Below are 23,675 nucleotides of genomic sequence, written 5' to 3'. Positions count from 1 at the left end.
ATAGTACCTGTGTTAAGGTAGCTTACTTCTCCGTGTTGGTTTGTAATAATAACGATCAAAACGATGACAGAGACTTTTGTGTCGGATGAAGATATGCTGTGGAGACAGATAGAGCTCCAAAGTGCTGACATTCTCTTTCTTTTATCTTTGTTTCAGGTATTGCCTTCACAGATCTACCGGTAAGTGTCTTACTGTAACTCTATTTACAGTTATTCAGACGTCCTAATGGGTGTACATAAAAGCCAGATTTATGCTCTTTTGTACAATGACACAATGTAGTCATGTGCCAAATAAATTGCAGGTTTACAAGCTCCCAACGCAATGCATCAGTGAGGTGTTGGGGACCCCTGCTCTAGACCACGGGTTCACAAAAATGTCAGGCTGCGACCCCCCCCCCCCCCCAAAAAAAAAAAGAAGCGTATTTGAACTTGGGACCCCCCGCCTCCACCCTGACAACCACTTGGTAGGCATTACATTTAGTTTGACTGGGTTTCGCAGATAAATATTGTGAAAATGGACTAGAAATAAACTACAAGAGCTCGTAGATCGCCTAGGGTAAGTTCTTATGGGTGATCTCAGAGCTTTCTGTGGTCACTCCAGCACACCTACTGTACATGTCTTTACTATCTGAACTAGTTGGGTTTGAACAGTGTCACCAGTCAGAAGTCGGGTGGTCGTGATTTATATTTATTTTTATTTCCGCATTCAGTCCAGGCTATTCTGTCAGCAGTGACAGTTTGGAACAGAGAGGAGACGAACTACAGTCTCTACACGCCTCTGAAATCCCTCTTTAGTGACCATTGATAGACACAAACTGTCAAAACAAATGTCAAAACCTCCTCCATACCTCTGACTTAATGTCCACAGCATGTCGGAACGATGACCAGGTATTGAAATAACCACACTAGATGTACACACACATTCTCCAGCGTCTCAAGACAGAGCAAGCATGACTGTGCTTAATTAGATCATAGTACTGAGTTGGGGGGGAGGGGTCGGTCTAACTTTCAGAACAGTGCGGTTGGCAGTTTGTAGCGACACTTGTCTGTTTTTTTCTGACAGGCCATCAGAAGAAAGTTCTGATGTCGGATAGATTATTTTGTAGCATGCATTTTAGGGCTGACCTTGGATTATTTAATTTTTTTTGTCGAAGCTTCTGGGCCCTAAAACTGATGGTGAATGTTGTCACGCTCACTATTCGCTCATCTTGATCTCCGCGCTCCGTCACTCACCTTAATTTGTGCACTGGTCGCTCCGCTCAGAGCCGTCGGCTCAGCAGCAAAAAAGGGGGAAAAAAAGTATTTTGCTGCATGTCCGAAACACTTTCTCTTTTGGCACAAATGCGTCCCCATGAGCCCAGATGGACAGCTATACGTTGCAAAAGATGCCATCAAAGTTTCCTTTTTATGTAGGCATTGTATTGTTTTATAAGACGGACAATATTAAATCCGGTGGGTTAATGTGAGTTAATGATTAACCGGCATGCTCAAACGTGTGGTGCGTGGCTCCGACCGGAGCGTCTTGGAGCGGCAGGCCGAGTTCCCCCCCCCCCACCTTTTTATAAACCCGCTAGATTAAAAATAATTTCGCTATGCTCACATGCTCTTACTTGAGGCGCAAGTTAAGACACGCGGGCAGAGAGCTGGCACTCAAAATATATATATATATTCTTTTAAAAGAAGATGTGTAAAAAATAAAAAAATAAATAAAAAAATACGCCAGAATAGTCGACTTATTTTTCCATGTTCGAATCCCTTGCCATCGAACGAAGCTTTGAATATTCAAACTATTTGGGTCAGCCTTAACGCTTTTGATACGTTGTTGAGCGAAGTCCCTCAGGGCTCTATGCTAGCAACTTTTTCCGTTTTTGCTCTACATTAAATATCTTCCGATCAACAGGCTTGTCGATCTGCTATTTTCTGCGAAGGTTTTCCCAAAATCCGGATGCTGGGGTTTTAAGTGTTTGCCTGCTCCTCCTGTTTCTGTAATGTGAACCCCTCCCACGACTCGCCCCCCTAACGCACTAGAACCCCTCCCCCACGACCAGCCCACGCCCCTCCAGAACCACAATGAAGGCCCAGTGGAGGAGGCCATACATGCATTAACCCACTAAGACCTGGAACGCATCTGTGTCACTTAAAATTTCTTTGGCTATTCAAAAATAGCAGATATACAAGCTCATGGCGCGGCACCGAGTGCCGCGCCATGAGCTTGTAGATCTGCTTTTTTTGAAAAATCGTGAAATTTTTTTTTTTATATTTTTTTCCGAAAAACTGTTAGGATTTAGAACATTTTTAAGAAGCGGCCTCAGGTCTTAAAGGGTTAACCACACACACCGGGACACAATGGTCCATGCCATGGTCGGGTTTGGCTTGTTCCTTCTCCTTTCCTCTGGAAAGACCAGGGACCAGAGACCTGGTCACAGAACAATCAAAGCATTGAGCAGGAAAACGGGGTCTTGGCCGAGTGCCACGCATTCATGTCTGACCAGAATGGAGCGCTGTGCCGTGCGTCACCTCGGCACAGATGACCTTTTCTAAGCTTTAGTGGGCTGTCTCTAACACGGCATGGAGTGGATACACACCATGCACACACGGTTATGAAATCTTACTCGACGATTAATTGTCACTCAAATAGGCTAATTGCGATTTTTACGATTTAATTGTGTTTCTGTCGTTGGATTATTATGAATACAAAATACATTTCCGTTTTGGCTTTTACCCATTGAGGCCGATTCTAAATATGTTTTCTAAATCCTAACATTTTTTTGAAAAAAATAAACATTTATTTTCAAGATTTTTCAAAAATAGCAGATCTACAAGCTGTGCCGCGCTATGAGCTTGTATATCTGCTATTTTTGAATAGCCAAATAAATCTAAAATGACACAGATGCGTTCCCGGTCTTAATGGGTTAAGGCTTTGTAGACAAAAGGTGCACAGGGCAGAGATATGACAAATAACATATTTAACTAGGAAAAAGTGCTCCTCAGAGCACAGGTCTCCTCCGCCAGGTCAGGAAGGTTATTGGGTTATTGTGGGACAGCGATGTTCGGAATTTGCCAATCAGGATGGAATATCAAAAATCAGACTTATCCGGCTTGATCAATTGACTATAGAGATGATACGTACCGATTTGCGTGATGTTTGGACACAATTTGTAGGAGTGATATAAAACAAATGTTTTGCAAAAAATCTGCCTCCTGGTGGTGCTATAATAGGGCAATGTTAAAAGTGTGGCATGGGCAGGCCAAAAACAATTGCAGGCCAAAGGAGTGCGCATACAAAGTTCTACTCAGATTGGTGCAGTTATTGGTAAAAACACGAAATGGCCTGTATACCACCATAAGGCTGATTTGAACATTTGCCAAGTGCCATTTCTTCCTCTGCCTACCGGGAATGTTTGTGCAAAATTTCACAAATGATACTTTGTTTATGATTTGAGGCATTTTGTTCAGAATGTAGCACTCCTGCAAACTTTGAAAGCCAATCGGGATGGAATATGAAAAATCTGAAAGACCTGTTTTTCGTTTAATGACTATAGAGACGCTGTGTACCGATTGTACCGTGACTAAATCTGTAGTAGTATTGTCAAAAAAAATATTTAGCTACAACAGGCCCATGTGAAAAATTTGAGGCAGAGGTTCTGCTCTGGCATCCAGAGCTGAACATGAACGTAGTGGAAATAGCCTATCTGCAAGCTCAAACTTGTAAATCTGCCATTTCCCAAAAAAAAGAAAGAAACTTGAACATGGGAAATTATTATGACGATTATGGCTGTTATATGACGGTTAAGCAAAAAGGAATTGCGATTATCTCAAATTATTGAGATTAGGCGATTTTGTAACAATTGTGACAGGCCTACCAGGGACCTCACGATTTGACTTTTTTGTTCTGTCACGATTCTGTTCATTGCCAAAAATTGCCAAAATAGTCAATAATACTCAAATCTTGCCGTCAAAGAACCCATACAGAACGTGACAAAGTCGGTCATCACCACTCCTCTCCTGATCAGATGAGGTTCACTGGCATTGGGATCATCTGCTTGACAAACACATGTACAGCTGTTGGATTTCTCATCATGTCTAATCTCACTTTGTTATGCTACTGCTTCCATTAGTGGTGTCATTAACGCATCGTTAACCAGACGATTGAGTAATTAATGAAGTCACCTCATATATAGCGTCTGGTTAGAATGGAAATCACAGAACTTCCTTTTAATGTGCTCAGCTGTTATGTGTTTTTATGCAAATTCGTGTTCTAGTTCCTTGTCCGTTTAGTGTTATCGTTGGTCTGGTCTCGTGATTTGATTTTGATTTCAGCTACTTTTGGTGATTGTTCATCAAAGAGATCAACCGATATTAGGAGCCGATATGCATTTTAAGTGAAATTTTCTATTTTTGTGTCAATATTCACAAACTCGAAAACAAAACGTCCTTTAAATACCTTTAAGAATATTTATCAACAAAAAAACTTCATATAAGTGCAGGGAGCTCCCACTTGTAGCAGCATTTCTTGTAAACTGAACTGAAATTATAATGTATAATGAAAATAATATGTATATATATATATAATATGTCTCTCTCTCTCTCTTTCTCCAGCCCAACCTGTACCCCACAGTGGGCCTGCAGACGCCCGGCGAGGTGGTGGACGCCAATTTCGGCCAGCACCCGTTCGTGTTCGACATCGAGGACTACATGAGGGAGTGGAGAACCAAGATCCAGGCCCAGATCGACCGCTTCCCCATCGGGGAGCGAGAGGGAGAGTGGCAGTCCATGATCCAAAAGTAAGAGCCATGGATTAACCCATGCAAACCGGGAACGCATCCGTGTAACCACTTTAACCATTATTTTACACTTTGGGCTATTCAAAAATAGCAGATCTACAAGCTCATAGCGCGGCACCGAGTGCCGCGCTATGAGCTGGTAGATCTGCTATTTCAGAAAAATCTTGAAAACTTGTGCAAATCTTTGAATATATATATATTTTTAAAGCGAACATTTTTAATGGGCTGTTTTTAGCATTTTAACCCATTCAATGCGGGAACGCATCTGTGTCATTTTAGATTTGCTATGGTTAGCTATAACAATATGTTAGCATATTTCATATAAAAGCAAACGTTAAAGCCTCAATCTGTGATTTCTGTACCTGGTTGGCAGTATGTAGAACAGCAGGAAGAATATTATTACAAAAATATCATAATTTCACATAATGTGTTAACACATTGATTGCCTATATCGAGTTAACTCGATTTTAGAATCCATCACTTGCTTGCCTAGATCGAATTAACTCGATTTTAGCAAAACATATTTTTTTTCAAAATTATTTTTTTTTAAATTTTGACCCAAAGACCAAGGAGATATGATTTTTCGAAGATTTAGACTCCTATCCACTTCCTTGTTAACTTAAAACTTAAAAATTCTGTATCTCGGCTCCTGAGTACTTCTTTTTTTTCAATGAAAAATCTCTTGGCATAAAACTGCAAAAAAACTGAAAAAAGTCTGGCAGTGAATGATAGTTTAGGAAACGACGCTAGCGTGGCGGGTTTCCTTTCACACTATTTCACGAATCGCATAATGGGACTTGGCCATGTTACCTTTTCCTTTAATCCTCTAGTAGGAGCTAAAAGAAAACTACGTATCCCATCGGCCCCTGCTGTAATGGGGATTAGCTCTCTTCTACTGGGATTACTTGTTCTGAATGGCATTAATCTCCATTTGATGGGGCTTGGGGATTGATGGCGGGAGAGAATGGCATCACTCTCACTCCAGAGAAAGTCCTGTTTTTAGCCCCAGGATTTAAAAAAACGGGGATGTTTTTAAGCTGCGTGGCAACAGATTGCTGGAGGGGAAATGAGATTGTCCACGTTTTTATAAATGTCAACAATACACTCCAGTCCAGAATAGACATTTAGGAGGAGGAGAAGCCAGGGCCTTAACACCCAGTGCCGCACTATGAGCTTGTAGATCTGCTGTTTCTGCGATTCCTTGACATGACAAAAACTTTGAGAACCACTGATATTGTAGCAACATTTTTAAACTGTTGGGATTTAGAAGACATTGTCGAATCCCCAGAAGCAAAGATTTGAGTTAAAAATGTTTTTATTTTTAAAAAACATACATTCAAAAGATTTTCACAACTTTTCACTATTTCAATTTTGTATAAATGGCTCGTAGCGTGGCACTCGGTGTGGCGCTATGAGCTTGTAGATCTGCTATTTCTTTTTACTGCTAAGTACAAAACAATGGCTATGGTCTAAAATGACACAGTATGCGTTCCCGGTCTTAACCCATTAAGACCTGAGGCCGCTTCTAAACATTTTCTAAATCCAAAAAAATAAATAAAAAAAAATATTTTTTCACGATTTTTCAAAAATGGCAGATATTCAAGCTCATAGCGCGGCACTCTGTGCCCCGCTATGAGCTTGCAGATCTGCTATTTTTGAATAGCCAAAGAAATCTAAAGTGACAAAGATGCGTTCCAGGTCTTAATGTCTTAATGGGTTAACTGTACAGTTTGAACCATCTGTGATGGGAGGTATCCACTCCATAAGCTGGAAGAACATAACCAACTCTTACCCATCCTCTGTTATAAGCTATGTTTGTACAGAAGTGCATAGAATTAGTGAAGTTTACACATCAGAATGTGTCTTATCTGTACGTTAAGCACATAATCTATAAGCCCTCATGTTAAAAGCTACGATCCGTAAGTTCTCCGGGGGGGCACAGAGAGGTCAATGCCATGATGTCAAAGATGGTCCAGTGTGCACTGTCTGCCTCAAATGACTTTTGACGTTGTCAACCAGTAGTGTAGGGTGTTCAAAATGTCAACTACTGCAGATGTTGTATTAACATACTCTTGTCATACACATTGGTCAACCCTTTAAGACCTGAAGCCGATTCTACATGTCTCCTAAATCCCAACAGTTTTCTGAAAAACGTATGTTTCTATATCAGTGGTTCTCAAACTTTTTCATGTCAAGCACCCCCAAAATAATATGTATTTGGCCGCGGACCCCCATCAAAATATTTTGTTCCAGGGACCCCCCAGAAGCAAAGATTTGAGTTAAAAATGTTCGCTTTAAAAATATATATATTCAAAGATTTGCACACATTTTCGTGATTTTTCAAAAATAGCAGATCTACAAGCTCGTAGCGCGGCACTCGGTGCCGCGCTACGAGCTTGTATATCTGCTATTTTTGAATAAGCCCAAAGTGTAAAATAATGCTTTTTAGCTCAAATCTAAAAATGACACCGTTCCAGGTCTTAATGGGTTAAAGTAAAGTCCTGGATTATAGCTTTAGTTATTCACCCGTGTAATATACTAAAGACACAATAATGATACAAGTGGAGGTGACTGACCACCCTCCTTTTTAAAACTCAGCCGGGCACAGACTTTGTCTACAATTGTGTCTGTAACGTGTAGTTAAGATGCTTCTTTTGGCCAATAAAACATCCTGATGCATTAACCTGCACATTAGGTTCCGACTCTCCCATATATATCACCCCTAAACTGGCTGCTCTCCATTGGCTACCTGTAAGCACCAGAAGTGATTTTTAAGATTCTTCTCATCACTTTTAAAGCCCTGCATGGACAGGCTCCCAATTACATTATTGATATGCTGAACACGCGATCATACGGTATTTAGCGAGGTCTGTGGCGAGGTGAAAAAAACAAAAAAAATAAATCAATCGCTGGCAGTGGTGAGTACATTATGATATTAAACTCTGGCATGGAATGTGTTAACTGGCACTTTACTTCTACTGCTGTATATTGTATTTATGTTGTTTTTACTGCTTGTTTTTAACATGTCTGTAAAGCACTTTGCAACATTGTTTAGAAAAGCGCTATACAAATAAACTCATTACCATTATATATGCGCGTTTATACCAATTGGCATGAAAAGTTAATCTGTTCTTCCTATGCCCACGGCCGACCTTACCGCCACGTTTAGTGCAAATCTGTTCGCAACTGTTCAAGATATCCTGCATACCAGCAGTGTTGATTTTGTCGACTAAAACTATGATGAAAAATGTTTCGTCGACTACCTTTTTTCACTGACGAAAACGAAATAAAAACTAAGCAATGAGGACTAAAACTATGACTAAATATACTGACAATTTCATCAACAAATAAAAACTAGACTAGAATGTTTGGGAGGGATGAGTGGAGAAGAGATCCAGTAGAACTCTACAAGCCCACAGCATGCAAGTGAAAATCAGCCATTTCTATGGCACTACCAAAAATATGTTTTCGTCGACTAAATCAACTGTAGATTTGGTCGACTAAAATCTTATGGTACTTTTAGTCTAAAAGTAAAACATTTCAGGTGACTAAGATATGACTAAAACTGACTTTATTCATAAGACATGACTACTAAATCAATATTTGCTGTCAAAATTAAGACTGCATACCAGCAGACAGGGGTGAAAACATGACCATCTTGGTAGAAGTATCACTAACGCCTGGGTTCCTTGTTGTTTTTTTTTCCTTCTTCTTCTTGTCAGGATGGTGGCCTCCTACCTGGTGCACCACAGCTACTGCTCCACAGCCGAAGCCTTCGCCAAGTCTACTGACCAGGCCGTGCACGAGGAGCTGGCCTCCATCAAAAACAGACAGAGTGAGTTACATTCATTGGGTGACATCGTTTGTGCCTCAGTGGCAAAGGCACAGTATCGTACTGTATACCGTTGGTTCTCAAAGTGGGGTCCGGGGACCCCCAGGGGTCCTAAGCGGTGTACCAGGGGGTCTCCCATTGTTGTATACTTTGGCTATTCAAAAATAGCAGATATACAAGTTCATAGCGCGGCACCGAGTGCCGCGCTATGAACTTGTAGATCTGCTATTTTTTTTAAAAACGTCAACATTTGTGTAAATCTTTGAATATATATTTTAAAGTGAACATTTGTAACTAAAATCTTTGCTTCTGGGGGTCCCTGGAACAACATATTTTGAGAGGGGGGGGTATGTGGCCAAATACATATAATTTTGGGGGTCCTTGACATGAAAAAGTTTGAGAACTAATGATGTATACTGTATGTCTCAGACATAAAATGATGCAACTTCCAACAGTTTTGAAGACTGGTGTTGCCGTACCCGCTGGTACCCTAGCCTGGTAAACCCTCCCTCCGGAAATCTCATTTCCATTTGATTTCAGGAGTGAGTCTGGCCTGATCGCCCATTCTGCAATATTGGCTGTGGGCTGGAGTTGGGTGTGAGTAATACCGTTGACTGACAACCCCTTCAGCCAATGAAACTTTTTCCCCTTCAGCCAATCTGCAGTTCATTTTTACCACCTCCAGACTATGTGACGCAACGGGACTTTTGAGACGGCCATGCCCAAAATAGGTTGCCTTATTCGGATAAATGCGTGGCACTGCCCGCCCCTCCCGGTTCTCTAAATTTGTATTTTTAAATAGGCTCTGTCATGATTAATTGACCACATATATGAAGTTAAACAACTAAATTCTATCCAAACGATATCTTAAAAGTAAATTCCGTGCCTCAAAAACAAAGTTTGAGAGCGTTTTAAAAACGAAAGTAAAAAGTGTAACTGGCCACAGAAACAATGGTGGATCGTTCCATTTTTGTCGGCTGCACTCGGTCCCATTCGGGCTCACTCGTACTCGCCACCTGATTGGCCAACTGTCGCTGTCAATCACAGAACGATGTGCGACGACGCTGATAGGCTCGTCAGTTTGGCGTACACAGCCAATATTGCAGAATGGGCGTTCAGGCCAGACTCACTCCTGAAATCAAATGGAAATGAGATTTCCGGAGGGAGGGTTTACCAGGCTACTGGTGCCCTACTACGCTTGCAGATGCCGTATTTATTAAGTGTCATGGAGCATTGGTCGAATGACACAAACAAAAGCAAAACGGTTTGCTGTGCCAGCGACGCAAGCTTACCACTTAACTTGTATGAAGAAGGTTTTTGGCTGCCATATTCACAGAATGTAAACCTCAGCTTTGGCTTGGTGTCACTGTCACTGAACTATGGATGTCAAAAAGTTGTGCCTGCCGGAAATGTTCCCCCAAACGTTGTCAGCCAGTTTGATAGTGACTGAAGACGATTAAATTCACTAGGGCTGCAACCTCCCATCATTTTCTTATGATTACTTTCTTTGATTAGTCCAACCGATCGAGGAGCCCTTTTTTTGTGTGAATCATTTTCCTTGATTGTGATGAATCTACGCAAAACAAGTCTTAATTGAGTTTTTATTAGCTCCTAAATCCATTAGTCTGTATAAGCCCTAGTTTTATGCTTTCTACAACTTAAGCTCACATCGCCACATGTTGTGAGCTTTTTAACTAATTGATTAAATTGATTAGTTCGATTAACTGTTGTACCCATAAAAGTCAATGTGGACACACACAGGAAAACTAACTGCTTCACAGAGCGCACACACGCACACACACACACACACACACACACACACACACACACACACACACACACAATGTACAGAAATAGCACACGTTTCCTTACAGATGAGGGCATTGATGATATATTTATCCTCGTGTCCTCCTGAGGGAGGAAGACTTATATTGCCTGTTAAGAGGAAGCGGCTTTTGTTTATTGTTCTGCTCTCAAGGGGTGTGTGTGTGTGTGTGTGTGTGTGTGCGCGCGCGCAAGTTTTTACACACACACAACGCCACTTTACGAGAAAACAGCTGTTGCGAGCTCCCTGTCTCGCAGGTCTTGGTTTATTGTAGGGGAAGCAACAGTTAATCGAACTAATCAGTGTTATCGGTTATATATTTATTTTTATAATAAATCAATTAATACGATACAATACAATTTTGTGTAAAAGACAGAATAGATTATTTTTTTAAGGCGATATTTAAAACATTTGCCCGATCTAGCCGATTTGATGTAACTCGTTGTGAGCTTGTAGATGGCCCATTTTTCCACACCGGTGTCATGGAAAAATAGGCAATCTACAAGCTCACGACAGGGCTTACTGTAAGTGGTTAATCAGACTAATTGATGTATTTAGTCTATTATTTCCAAAAATCCATTCCAAATGTTTTACATTGATTAGTTGATAATAAAAATAGCTAAATATGCTTGAGTATCCCATTAATCGAAAAATTCATCAATTAGAATAATCGCTAAGAAAATGATCAATAGTTGCAGCCAGTGGTGGAAAAAGTACTCAAATGTTTTTGAAGTAACTCTGTTACAAGTACAAGTCCCGAATAAATAAATGGCTTGAGTAAAAGTATTGGTATCAAAATGTACTTTAAGTACCAAGTTGAAAGTACTCATTATGCAGAATGTCCCATTTCACAAGTTTTCTAAATGTATAAGACATCTTTTGAAAATGGCAGATCTACAAGCTTACAATGCGACACATTGTAAGCTTGTAGATCTGCCATTTTCAAATAGCTGAAATGTATATAGGGCTGAAGTGGTTAATATATGTATTGTAATAATGAGTAACTGAAGTTTTCAAATTGTAGTGGAGTAAAAGTACAATATTTTCCTCTGAGATGTAATGGAGTAGAAGTCAAAGTACTGACGAGTAGAAGTCAAAGTACTGACAATTGTAAATACTCCACTAAAGTAAAAAATACCTCAATTGTACTGAACTACAGTACTTGAGTAAATGTACTTAGTTACTTTACACCATTGGTTTCAGCCTTAGTTTTTTAGTTTTCTTTTAGTATGAAATCTTGCTCAAAATAAACCCACCCTCTCCTTTATGCCTGGTGTAAGCATGTGATGTGTCTGTAAGTTGAAGTTGATTTTGAAGTGCTGGCGTGGCCTGCCTGTCAGATTGGCTGCCTTGTGGAAACGCTCTGTAAACAAAGAGCATGTTATGACAGAAACATATCTGTTCTGCGTGGAGGTGCCGTTACTGTTTGAACTCAACATCACTTGGTGTCATTTAGAACACGGATACCAGGCTAAAATTAGATCTTGACAGGTTGCCAGCTAGCCAGACACCATGTTTAAAGCCCTGTACTGCAGTGGTTCTCAGACGTTTTCATGCCAAGGACCCCCAATAGGCTCTATGTACAGCAGCCATATTGGACAGAAATTGGGCCCCTTCCTTGCTTCCTTCACAGGTGTTACCAATGACACTAATGAAGGCTCTGTTCCATTTAGTGGTTCTCAAACTTTTTAATTTCAAGGACCCCCATAACTCTGAGAGCGTACAAATGGAACCAAATGGACCCAGGAGGGTCCATTTGGTTCCATTTGTACGCTCTCAGAGTTACACCCCCTCAAGCAACCATGAGGGTCCCTGGACCACACTTTGAGACCCACTAGTGTTTCTAGTAAGCCAACATGCACAATATCAGCACCCTGACTCTGTTTGACCAGAATGGAACAGAGCCTTCATTAGTATCATTGGCAACACCTGTGAAGGAAGTAAGAAGAGGCCCAACTTCTCTCCAAAATGGCTGCTGTGCATAGAGCCTATTGATTATATGGCCACGGACCTCCAGCCGAAAATGTTTTGTGCTAGGGACCCCCAAAAGAGTAGATTTATGTTAAAAAAAAATATTAAAAGAAATTGTTAAATTATTTGCAGATTTCTCGAAAATGTCCTAAAATAGCAGATGTTCAAGCTCGCAGTGTGGCACAAAGTGACACGCTGTGAGCTTGTCGATCTGCGATTTTTCATGTTTTTGTTGTTGTTTTCCCCCATAAATGTATGTCCTACCTCGTCATACTACAGTGTCACACAAAAGTAACAGAAATAGCAGATCTACAAGCTCGCAACGTGATGCGATGCGAGACCGGTGCCGGGTCTCTTTGAGAATAGGCCCCTCGAGGGAAACGAAACACCCCCCAGCCGCCGGGGTAAAATGCTATGAAACATATTGTGAAAATAGCCGATCTACAAGCTCACAATGTGTCGCGCGCTTATACTGTTTGTTTACTGTTGAGTGAGTTTGCTGTTGACTGAGACAACAATTGAGTGAGAAAACAATGTTGCACGTTAAGCTAATTATCTGGGGGTCCCGGCCCCCCAGTTTGGAAGCAACTGCTGTAACATATATATATATATATACGTAGGGTGCATGGTTAGAAGAAATGTAATGGTATCTATGAGGCAGTTAAAATAGCAGCATAATATAGTAACAGTCCTGAGGTTAAAATAGCAGCAGCTACAGTATAGAGGTGGTTCTCAAAGTGCGGTCCTTGGGTGTGTGTGTGTGTGTGTGTGTGTGTGTGTGTGTGTGTGTGTGTGTGTGTGTGTGTGTGTGTGTGTGTGTGTGTGTGTGTGTGTGTGTGTGTGTGTGTGTGTGTGTGTGTGTGTGTGTGTGTGTGTGTGTGTGTGTGTGTGTGTGTGTGGGGGTGGGGGGGGGGGTTCCAGGGGGTCTCGGCGACCATTGGCTCGGTCTTGAGGGTATTGCAAGTGGGCCATATCTCTCGTCTATAAAAGCATGTTTCGTACCTTATGATACCTGTAACCTAGCAACGGCCGCCGCTGTCACAAGTGTAGTATAAAGCAGCATCAGTGAAAATGCATTTTACTGACAATATATTAGCCTTATGCAAATAAGCCTTAATTACATTTTTTGAGGACAATGCACCTGAAGCTGATGACCAGCCTGCACCTAAAGATACCCAAAATAGGATGAATTAACAATGTATCCCTATTACACACCTGAATGCACTGGAATGGGAAAGGAATGGACTATTCTTTTGTTGAATAAGATTTCTTAATTGCCAAGTTTGTCGCCATTGTCCGTCTTGACGTGCATTCATAAATATTGATAATGAAACGGAGGAGCGATGGCAATAATACGTTTAAAGGTTGTGTTATATGCAGTGGTGGAAAAAGTACTAATGTTTTACTTAAGTAAAAGTATCAATACTGCAATGTAGAAGTACTCTGCTACAAGTAAAAGTCTGGAATTCAAAGTGTGGGGGTCCCACAGTTTGAGAGCCACTGAATTAGAAGTAAGTGTTGTTTTTTTGTTGTTTGCAGAAATCCAGAAGCTGGTGTTGTCAGGTAGAATGGGGGAAGCCATCGAGACCACCCAGCAGCTCTACCCATCTCTACTGGAGAGGAACCCTGACCTGCTCTTCATGCTCAAGTAAGACCGTCAAGTCCTCTTTAGGATCATTCATTTCTGTCTGTCTGTCAACGACGCGTTGGGAGCTTTTAGATCGGCTATTTTAGCTATATTCCTTTTCGGTTATCATTTTAAGATTTGAGCATTTGAAGTGGTCAAACTGGCAACCTCCATAAAACCCTAATGGATATTTGGATATATATATTGGATATAGGTAAAGCCTCAATCTTGTAGGAACATTATTACTAAAAACATCACATTTTATATATTGTGTTCATTCTTTAGGAAACGGCGCTAGTGTGGGGAGACTCCTTTCATACTGTCTCACAAATCGCACATTAGGACTTGGCCATGCAAAGTTTTATTCAGCTTTAATCCATGTATTCTCCTTCCCTCATGGTCTTTTTTTCTATATATTTCACATCACATTCAATGTTCATCCCCTTTTTCAAACTGTTTGTCTCTCTGTCTCTCTGTCTCTCTCTCCAGGGTGAGACAGTTCATAGAGATGGTCAATGGCACGGACAGTGAGGTCAGGTGTCTGGGTGGGCGGAGCCCCAAGTCCCAGGACAGCTACCCTGGCTCGCCCCGCCCCTTCAGTAGCCCCGCCCACAAAGGCAGCACCTCCCAACCCTACCTGACAGGTATGCAAAATCAGTAATAACATGCTAATGACGCATAGGGAACAAACTTCACTTTTTTTTTTGCCTCACCCGCCAAAGTGGCTGGTAGACTCAAAATCTACCAGGGGGTCCCCAGCATTACTTAATGTAGCGTCGCCATCATTTTAACCATTTAAACTATATTCTATACTTTGGCTATTCAAGATATGCAAGCTCACAGCGTGTCACTATGTGAGCTTGTACATCCGCTATTAGTGAACATTTAAAAATATTTTTTTAACACAAATCTGCTCTTCTGGGGGTCCCCAGCCCAAAATATATATTAATTTGGCGGTCCTTGTCACGAAAAAGTTTGATAAGCACTGCCATAAACAACATAAGGAATTCTGGTGTTTGGGGTCAACAATCAGGATTTTTAGAAAATACAATGTTAACCTCCTCTCCCCCCTCTCTCTCTCTCTCTCCCTCTCTCTCCCAGGGTTCGACAGCAACTGCTGTAACGGCGTGACGTCTGGCAAGAGCCATAGCTCCTCCCCTCATGGTCATAAGCCCTGCCCCCCTGTCTCTGGCCCCGCCCTCCCAGCTGCTGACGTCAGCCTGAACGGGAGCCGCAGCCAACAGCCCTTCACCAGGTACGTGCACGTTTGGACCCATTCGTATCTGTGTCATTTTAGATTTCTTTGGCTATTCAAAAATAGCAGATATATAAGCTCAGTGCCACGCTACTTGAGCTTGAGCCTATGAGCTGGAAATCACTCAGCGGTCCTGCGTACCACAAGTTTCTAAATGGCACATAATGCAGGAGGCAGCGGGACGTTGCGTTATTGTAGAGTTTTCACTCTACCCTAAATATCTTTCCCCGAAAAATAGCCACGTTGTGACCCCCACGGTCATGAAATTCCTGGAAATATTTTGAAATAAAAATTAAATAAATCCAGTACTGGAAAAGGTTTGGAATTGATAAAAAATATAAAACAAAATATAAACATGTATAACATTACACGAAATATGTAACATAAGTAGTTTTTCGCCGAACGGGCTGTGTGATGGCAGCCTAATGTATGTCTCAATTGTTAGGTTGCACTGCATAGGGTGCCAGGTTGGTGTCACGTGATACAAAGAACAGAGCTACAAGCTCACAACGTGCTGCAGCGTGATGAGTAGTTAGCTTGTAGAGCTGTTCGTTTGTCACGTGACACCAACCTGGAAACTTGTGCAGGTTGTGTGTTTGCTGTCCCAACAAACAATTGCGAGCAACATGTGAATAGTCGGTGAAGCGTAAACGAACGCAGTTAAAATATATCGGTTGAACTAGTAGTATGATCCACAATGCCAGGGAAATGTTTACATAATAATTTGTGGCTTACAAATTAAAAGTTTAAAGACTGGGTAAAGCGAGAAGAGGACCCGAATAGAGCTGGCTGCAAGTTATGCCACAAATCTTAGCCGGATACTGTACTGTTCCTAGTTTACCACTCTTGATTTATTTTACATAATTATGTTCATCCCTCCTCGTGTCTGACAGTATCCTCTTGTTGAAAACTTAATATGAAAAACATAGGAAAACCTACAACAAAAGTGTAATTTAAAACATACTTGCATCCTTCATTACCTTTAAATTCATAAATGGGGCAAAGGCAATATTATTTAAAAAAAATAAGTCATACGGATGCCATAATGAGTCTTGTATTCCAGTGAGCTATGCCCTAATTTTGGACGAAATTTTGAATGGAATTGTACCATTTTATTTTGTATTCTTTATTTTGCTACACTCCCTATCTTTGGGCATTGTACATAGGAGTAAGAGACACATTATTGCGCTGAATGATTGTTATATAGGCCTGGAAATTGGGCTAAATATTCTGGAAAGGTTTTGGAAAAGTTTTGGAAATTCATTGCTAAAAATGTGTGAGGACCCTGGCTTATAGATCGGCTATTTTCGGCTGATTTGTTGTTTCTCTAAATCTCTCTCGTCTGTCTTTCTCTGTTTCTATTTTGATCGGTCTCCCTCTCACTGTCCATTTCTCTCATTCTCAGTAATGATGTAGATATGGAAGTGGATCATTTCACTAATGGAGTATCAGAATCTGCTTCCAACGGCTTCCTGAATGGAAGCTCCAAACATGCAGCCGACATAGACGAATGTGACGCAGACATGGGTCAGTAGTGTGTGTGTGTGTGTGTGTGTGTGTGTAATCAGGGTTGTGCGAGTGCTCCATTTGTTTGTGTACACCACCATGTTTGAATTTGGTTCTCTGTGTTTGTATGTGGTCAAATACAAGTGAGGTGTGTGGGTGTGTTTTTGTGTGTACATATGGGTGAGTGCTTTGTGTGTGTGTGTGTGTGTGGGGGGGGGGGGGGGGGTGACACTGTGCGTTGGTAATTTGTTGAGATATTATGGTAACGTGTGTGTATTCATGTCATTTCAGTCAGGAACACTCACGTCAAAGTAGATTTAACCATTTATTGCAACAAATGGAGTACAGTTAAGCTTTGCGGTTAAAGGCTCTGCTCTTGGAGATATTCCCTGAATTTTGTCCAAGCAGCATGCTAAGAAAAAACATGGAATGTTAAGCAAAACCCCCATAGGGATACTATATCAAACAATAAGCAATACATTGACATATTGGTGTGAATTAGCAGATATAATATCACAAGTATTTGAGCCTATATGCCAGACTCTGATCAAAAGGTGGAGGCTGGGGTGGAGGAGGCAGCTAAGCAGCAGTGACGCAGGCAGCAAGACGAGCGGAGACCTAGTGAACGCAAAGCCGTATTTAAATTGACCTCCTTGTTAAGGCGTGAGCTCTGATTTGGAGTATGAATGTGTGACGTAATGACCAGCAGAGCTGCCAATGGGGAATAGGAGGCTATAGGCTGATGTTCACATCAGCTGATTGACAGCCCATTACAGCTGAGGCGTTTTTGTTCAGTGTGTGTGTGTGTGTGTGTGTGTGTGTGTGTGTGTGTGTGTGTGTCTGTGTGTGTGTGTGTGTGTGTGTGTGTGTGTGTGTGTGTGTGTGTGTGTGTGTGTGTGTGTGTGTGTGTGTGGTCCAAGGTTTGTTTTGTAAACACGCAATACAGTTTCAGTTTTTTCATAAAGCCTCATTTCTTTTAATATAATAACACTGGTGCGGATTATGTTCAGATATCGTTGCTGTCTAGCAGAAACCTCTTATATCCATATTCTAAGTTTTTGTGTTTATTCGTAAATTAACGGACTACTTGATCACACTACAGTGTCACAAGTCTGAGCTTGTAGATCTGCTACTTTTGCTATTTTTTAACATTTTAATCCTGAACAGTAACAGTTGTGGACATAATGAGGTTTCCACCCGTCAGAGTAGAGACGATATGCATTTAGGTATGCTTGTTTTTGTTTTTTTAATGCTCTGTGTTGTGTTGGTACATTCCTTTCACCTGACCCCGTCCTCTGATTGGCTGTGGCTTCACAGAGGTGGAGTCTGCCCAGTCCAAGAGACAGCTGTGCGGGGGGAGCCAGGCGGCCATCGAGAGGATGATCCACTTTGGCAGAGAGCTGCAGAGCATGAGCGAGCACCTCCGCAGGGAGTGTGGCAAGAACTCTGCCAACAAGAAGATGCTGAAGGTAATGGCCAGTGGGGCTGCAGCTCTCCATTGTTTTTTTTATTACATTTACAGGGTAGAACTGGGAGAAAAATATCATTAAAAAGTCCCCAAAAAAACTGACAAGAAGATTACAGACACTAAAATTAGGTAATATGTTGTTTGTTTTAGAGTTAAAATGAATAGTGACTATTATCTCAATTACTTTTCCATTAACACATTCCATGCCAGCGTTTAATCTCATAATGTACTCACCAGTGCCAGCGTTATATGGTTGTTTTTTTTGTTTTTTTCACGTCGCCATAGACCTCGTTAAAATCCTTAAGATTGAGCTCTAAACTGTTTCTAAACACAGCGGAGATCCTTCTCCGTCGGCCAGTGAAAACCCCATGCAAAACGGAATCGCCATCTTGTAGTTAGAACGGTTTATGTTAAACAGTGATCAGCGACGAGAAAAACTACAAAGAGAAAATGCCGTTTCAGTGTCCGCTTTAGAATGGAGGCGGATGGCAACGAAAATATCCGGAGAAGAATAATTCCGCTTCCGGTGGTGCTACAATGAAATGTGTTGTGGCGAACGAGGCCTACAATGAAATTTAAACCTGTGAGAAGAAAGAAAAAGACCACTTCGCGTAAGTCTACGCGATTGGCACGTGGCGGCTTTAAATAGGTTTGTGTAGGTCTACGCGATTGGCACTCAATGTGTTAAAGGTAAGGTAAGTGATATTTTTTGGTAAGTGGTTAAAGCGCTGTATTCTGATAATAATCATTGCTATAGAGTGTTTGTTTGGTAACGGGGGGGTCTCCCTGTCTCTCCAGATCTTTGATAAACAGAAAATACATTTTCAGGTAATTGACAAAATGTCAGCCAATCAGGAGAGAGTACCTATTTATCAGCTACATTTTTATAGTGTTTCAGTTAAGAAATTGTCTGCTCATTTTTTTGTCATCACTTCCAATTTCACTTGATTAATATGTATCCTGACTGAGTTGTCTATCCTGATTGGATAAAATTGGCATCCTGCCCTGAAAATGCATTTTCTGTTTAATAAAAAGCTGGAGAGACATGAAGACTCCTGTTACTGAACAATCACTCTATAGCAATGAGTACTATACGAATATAGAGCTATTCAACACTTATTTTAACCAAAGAAAATCACTTACCCTACCTTTAATCACTTAATCGATAAGTGTTTTAATTTTTTTAATAATCAACTAAATCCATTAGGGACCACCAGAGCTGAATGTGTGGGCCCTAATGGGTGCTCACTGCTCATCACGATCATCTGAGTAGCCATCAGCTGGTTGAAGATGAAAACTTGAGTTTCCCCCGGGGGACTGACAAAGTGCCCCCCTCCCCTAAACCACTTTATCCTATGTCAAAGAATAAAACAGGGCTTGTGTTGTGCAACAATAGTGCAAATAGCCGATCTACAAGCAAGCCAAGTAGTCGATGAAATGGATTGCTTCGATTAACTGTTGCACCCCTAATGGCAAGTACAACTCTCAGGATTAGCCTTCATTTACAGATCTACTCTCCTGAGCCAAAACAGCCACCTAACATTTAGGTTTCTGTCAGGCCCTAACCTGATTTACACTGAGCACTCAACCTGTTTACTGAGTTAAAGGTCTGTCTGTAAGCAAATCAGATTTAAGGATTGTCAGGGCTACACAGTAATGATGTTTTTTTGTGTGTTCTTAATCGTTTTGTAGTATTTTTATTTGGTTTTATTGTATTTATCATGTATAGTTGTGTTTTTATTATTATTTTATGCTTTAGGTACTTCCACTTGAATTGTATCTGGCAGTCAGTCAGCGTGTATGTTGAGTTTTGTCATGTTGAGTTTTTTCTTGTCAATTTTAAGCATAGAACGTGCGTCACAAAGGGATTTTCTTTGGTTAAAATAAGTGTTAAATAGCTCTATATTCTGATAGTACTCATTGCTAGAGTGTTTGTTCAGTAACAGGAGTCTCCTTGTCTCTCCAGCTCTTTATTAAACAGACAACAATAACAATTTGATCCAATCAGGATAAAGAACAGGATACAGATTAAACAAGTGAAATTGGAAGTGATGCCACATAGAAATGAGCAGACACAATTGGAACTGGAACACCATAAAAATGAAGCTGATAAATGGGTATTCTCTCCTGATTGGCTGAAATGTTGTCACCTACAGTACCTGAAAATGTAGTTTCTGTTTATTAAAGAGCTGGAGAGACAGGGAGACTGTTTCTGAACAAACACTCTTTAGCAATGATTACTATCAGAATATAGAACTTTAACCTTTTAACAAAAAAACATTTGTTTTAACCGAGAAACATCTCTTACTCTACCTTTTTTAATTCAGTGTGCGGACAGTTTTGTATTCGTCGATACACCCTGGATTCACTCCCTTGTCACCTCGTCCCTCAGTTGAGATGGAGAAAGTCTTGCGTCTCCCTGCAAACCCTGTGACGAACACTCACGCTAATTCAGAAACACATTCGCTACAGAGTTCACTTCAAATCTAGTTAACTTGTTGACAAGTTTACCATGGCAGATGAAGGGCTATACAATGTTTCCTCGTCGGTATCACGGCGACGAAACAAACACTTGTCACCTCAAGCAAGAGGCAGCAGCAGCGCTCCGGGGCGTTGTGAATCAAGTGGCTGCGTTTGACCCAGTGCCAACACTTTCATTTCAACCTCAAGACATGTCCCCTGAGGACACCGGGCCTTAAGCTGGCAGCAGACCTCAAACCAAGTCTTATTATTTTTCATCTTGTCGAAACCAATCAAACTTCTGTGAGGACGAGATTGTTTTATACTCACTTGAACGTTGGACCCTTTTGAATTTGAATCATGAAAAGTAACAGTTTTGGAAATATGAGGTTTCCACCTGCCAGAGATGATACGTTATTCACCTTTTGCATTATGATATGTTCTGACATTTTGCATATTATAAGAGTCAAGACGCCTGGTATAATCTTTTTTTTTTGTGTCCTGAATGACACAAGCAGCGCTTCTCTCTTAATCTTGAGTATAACTATGGTCTTATCCCTGTGTTTGTGACGGGACTACTTTACCACTGATCTGTGTGTCTAATGCACTTCTCCCCATGATGCGCAATTAAAGCACAACCACCACCACCACCACCACCACCTTTTAAAATAAGTGACATCAATGAACTGGTTTAATTCAGAATTCCTCGGCAAGTGCCAACACTGACTGTGGTTGACTGTTTTTCTCTCTTCTTCCCACCGCTGTAGGACGCCTTCAGCCTACTGGCCTACTCTGACCCCTGGAGCAGCCCCGTAGGATACCAGCTAGACGCTATTCAGAGGGAGCCTGTCTGCTCCACACTTAACAGTGCAATATTAGGTGGGTCTTCCTGTCCGGGAATGATAATCGTATCCCTGAGGCCGATCCTACAAATGTCTTCTAAAACGTTTCCTACAGATGTGCCATTTCAAAACTTCAAATGTCCTGCCATCGCCAAGACAGTACATTTTCAGGGGATTCCCTCACTGCTTTTATGATGCTAATTAATTTGAGCAACTGGTCAAGGACCTCTTCAAATCACCTTTTGCCTCATAATGAGTCTGACACCTTCTTCAACACACATTCTTTTGTTCTCATATATATGGATGTCTGTTGAAGGGAATAACGGGGGTGTGTAGTGACAACTTCTTTTCAGGGGCAAAACAGTGCATTTTTAAGGGCAGAAAAGGGAGGGAAAAAATGCATTTTCAGGGCACTTTCAGGGAAAGAACAGTAACGTGTGAAGTTTTGAAGTGGCACATCTGTATATGGGTGTTTCTCAGACTATTTCATGTCAAGGACCTCCCAAAATAATATGCATTTGGCCGTGGACCCCCCCATCTCAAAATATGTTATTCCAGGGACCCCAGAAGCAAAGATTTGAGTTAAAAATGTTCGCTTTAAAAATATATATTCAAAGATTTGCAAAAAATGTCAAGGTTTTTTTTAAATGGCAGATCTACACTAAAAGCTCATAGTGCGGCACTCATGCCGCGCTATGAGCTTGTATGTCTGCTATTGTTGAATAGCCAAAGTATAAAATAATGGTTAAAGTGGTTACACAGATGCATTCCCGGTCTTAATGGGATAAATAGCTGATCTACAAGCTTACAACGGTCACAAAGTGACACGTTGTAAGTTGTATATCTGCTATTTTTAAAAGATGTACTAATGTTTTTCAACATGAAGACGATTATGCAAAATAATTGCCATTATCTCAAGTAATTGCGATTAGGCAATTATGTACTAATGGCCTGGCCTATTTGTGGCTGTGACCGACATCCAGTATGAGTGTAACATTTGTCCCTTGTGTGTGTGTGTGTGTGTGTGTGTGTGTGTGTTTCACTCGCAGAGACTCACAACCTGCCGAAGCAGCCTCCTCTGGCCCAGGCAGTGGGCCAGGCTGCCCAGTGCCTCACCATCATGGCTCGCTCTGGGACCGGATCCTGCGCCTTCGCCTCCGTGGACGATTACCTGCACTAGCCCTGTGCATATACACACACACACACACACACTACACACGCACATAGACACATGGATACATGCACACACAGGTTTCTGTTACTATACTTGTGAGGACATCAACATTTTAGAACGGCATTGAAAATAGCCAAACATAACTTAATAACGAATACAAGAAATAGCAGCTCTAAAAGCTTTGTAGCTTGGCTGTTTTCCACTGTGCAACACTGGTGCGGAACCAATTATAAAATGAGGCATAGCTCCAACCCACAACAGCTAAACCTAAACCTCTAAAATGTCTCATCCTAACCCTAACCTGAAACTTAAGCCCCATGGTTTTTTTTAACCATAAAAAAAACAATTTCTCTTCGAAGGAACCGTGAAAATCGTCCTCACAACGTCCGTTTGTTTAATGGAATGAGTACGTCATTCCAGTGATGACCTTACCTTACCCTCCTGCTGCATTTGTGCGTTTCTAATCGATTTGAATGGAGGACCGTTGCTGTCAGTGTGGCCACCTAGTGGTCATAAATAGAATATGCTGTCACCACACAGCAGTGGTTCTCTAAAATGGGTTCCTTGAGGGGGTTCCAAATGGACCCATTACAGGTCCGTAACTCTTGAGAGCGTACACATTCTTTCAAAATAAAACGTTTGAGAAGAACTGACTTAATCCTTTAAGAACGGGAACGCATCCGTGTCATTTTAGATTTTTGAGCTATAACTAATTAACTAATTATGTTATACTATTCAAAAATAGCAGATATACAAGCTCATATGAGCTTATAAAGCAAACATTTGTAACTCAAATCTTTGCTTCTGGGGGGTCCCTGGAACAAAATATTTTACAAAAGTTCTCTTCAAAAAAATACACATTCAAAGATTTGCACATTTTTTCACGATTCTAAAAAAAATAGCAGATCTACAAGCTCATAGCGCGCCACTCG

General features: G+C 41.1%; 1 protein-coding gene across 1 annotated transcript in view; it reads left to right on the top strand.

Annotated features, from left to right (window-relative positions):
- Positions 1 to 23,071, top strand: part of ranbp9 (RAN binding protein 9) — a 41,054-nt gene extending 17,983 nt beyond the window's left edge. Inside the window, exons 5-14 of the mRNA XM_084058435.1 lie at positions 157 to 179; positions 4,599 to 4,783; positions 8,506 to 8,618; positions 13,951 to 14,059; positions 14,528 to 14,682; positions 15,140 to 15,293; positions 16,699 to 16,820; positions 18,117 to 18,268; positions 21,495 to 21,606; positions 22,619 to 23,071. Coding sequence (XP_083914561.1) covers positions 157 to 179; positions 4,599 to 4,783; positions 8,506 to 8,618; positions 13,951 to 14,059; positions 14,528 to 14,682; positions 15,140 to 15,293; positions 16,699 to 16,820; positions 18,117 to 18,268; positions 21,495 to 21,606; positions 22,619 to 22,749 — 1,256 coding nt within the window. The 3' untranslated portion in view covers positions 22,750 to 23,071. The remainder of the gene's footprint in view (positions 1 to 156; positions 180 to 4,598; positions 4,784 to 8,505; positions 8,619 to 13,950; positions 14,060 to 14,527; positions 14,683 to 15,139; positions 15,294 to 16,698; positions 16,821 to 18,116; positions 18,269 to 21,494; positions 21,607 to 22,618) is intronic.
- The last annotated feature ends 604 nt before the right edge of the window (positions 23,072 to 23,675 follow it).

The sequence above is a fragment of the Gymnoscopelus microlampas genome (assembly GCF_963454915.1).
Source record: "Gymnoscopelus microlampas genome assembly, chromosome: 5".
Taxonomy (NCBI): domain Eukaryota; kingdom Metazoa; phylum Chordata; class Actinopteri; order Myctophiformes; family Myctophidae; genus Gymnoscopelus; species Gymnoscopelus microlampas.
Note: the sequence above shows the minus strand (reverse complement) of the source record. Positions and strands in the feature narration are given on the sequence as shown.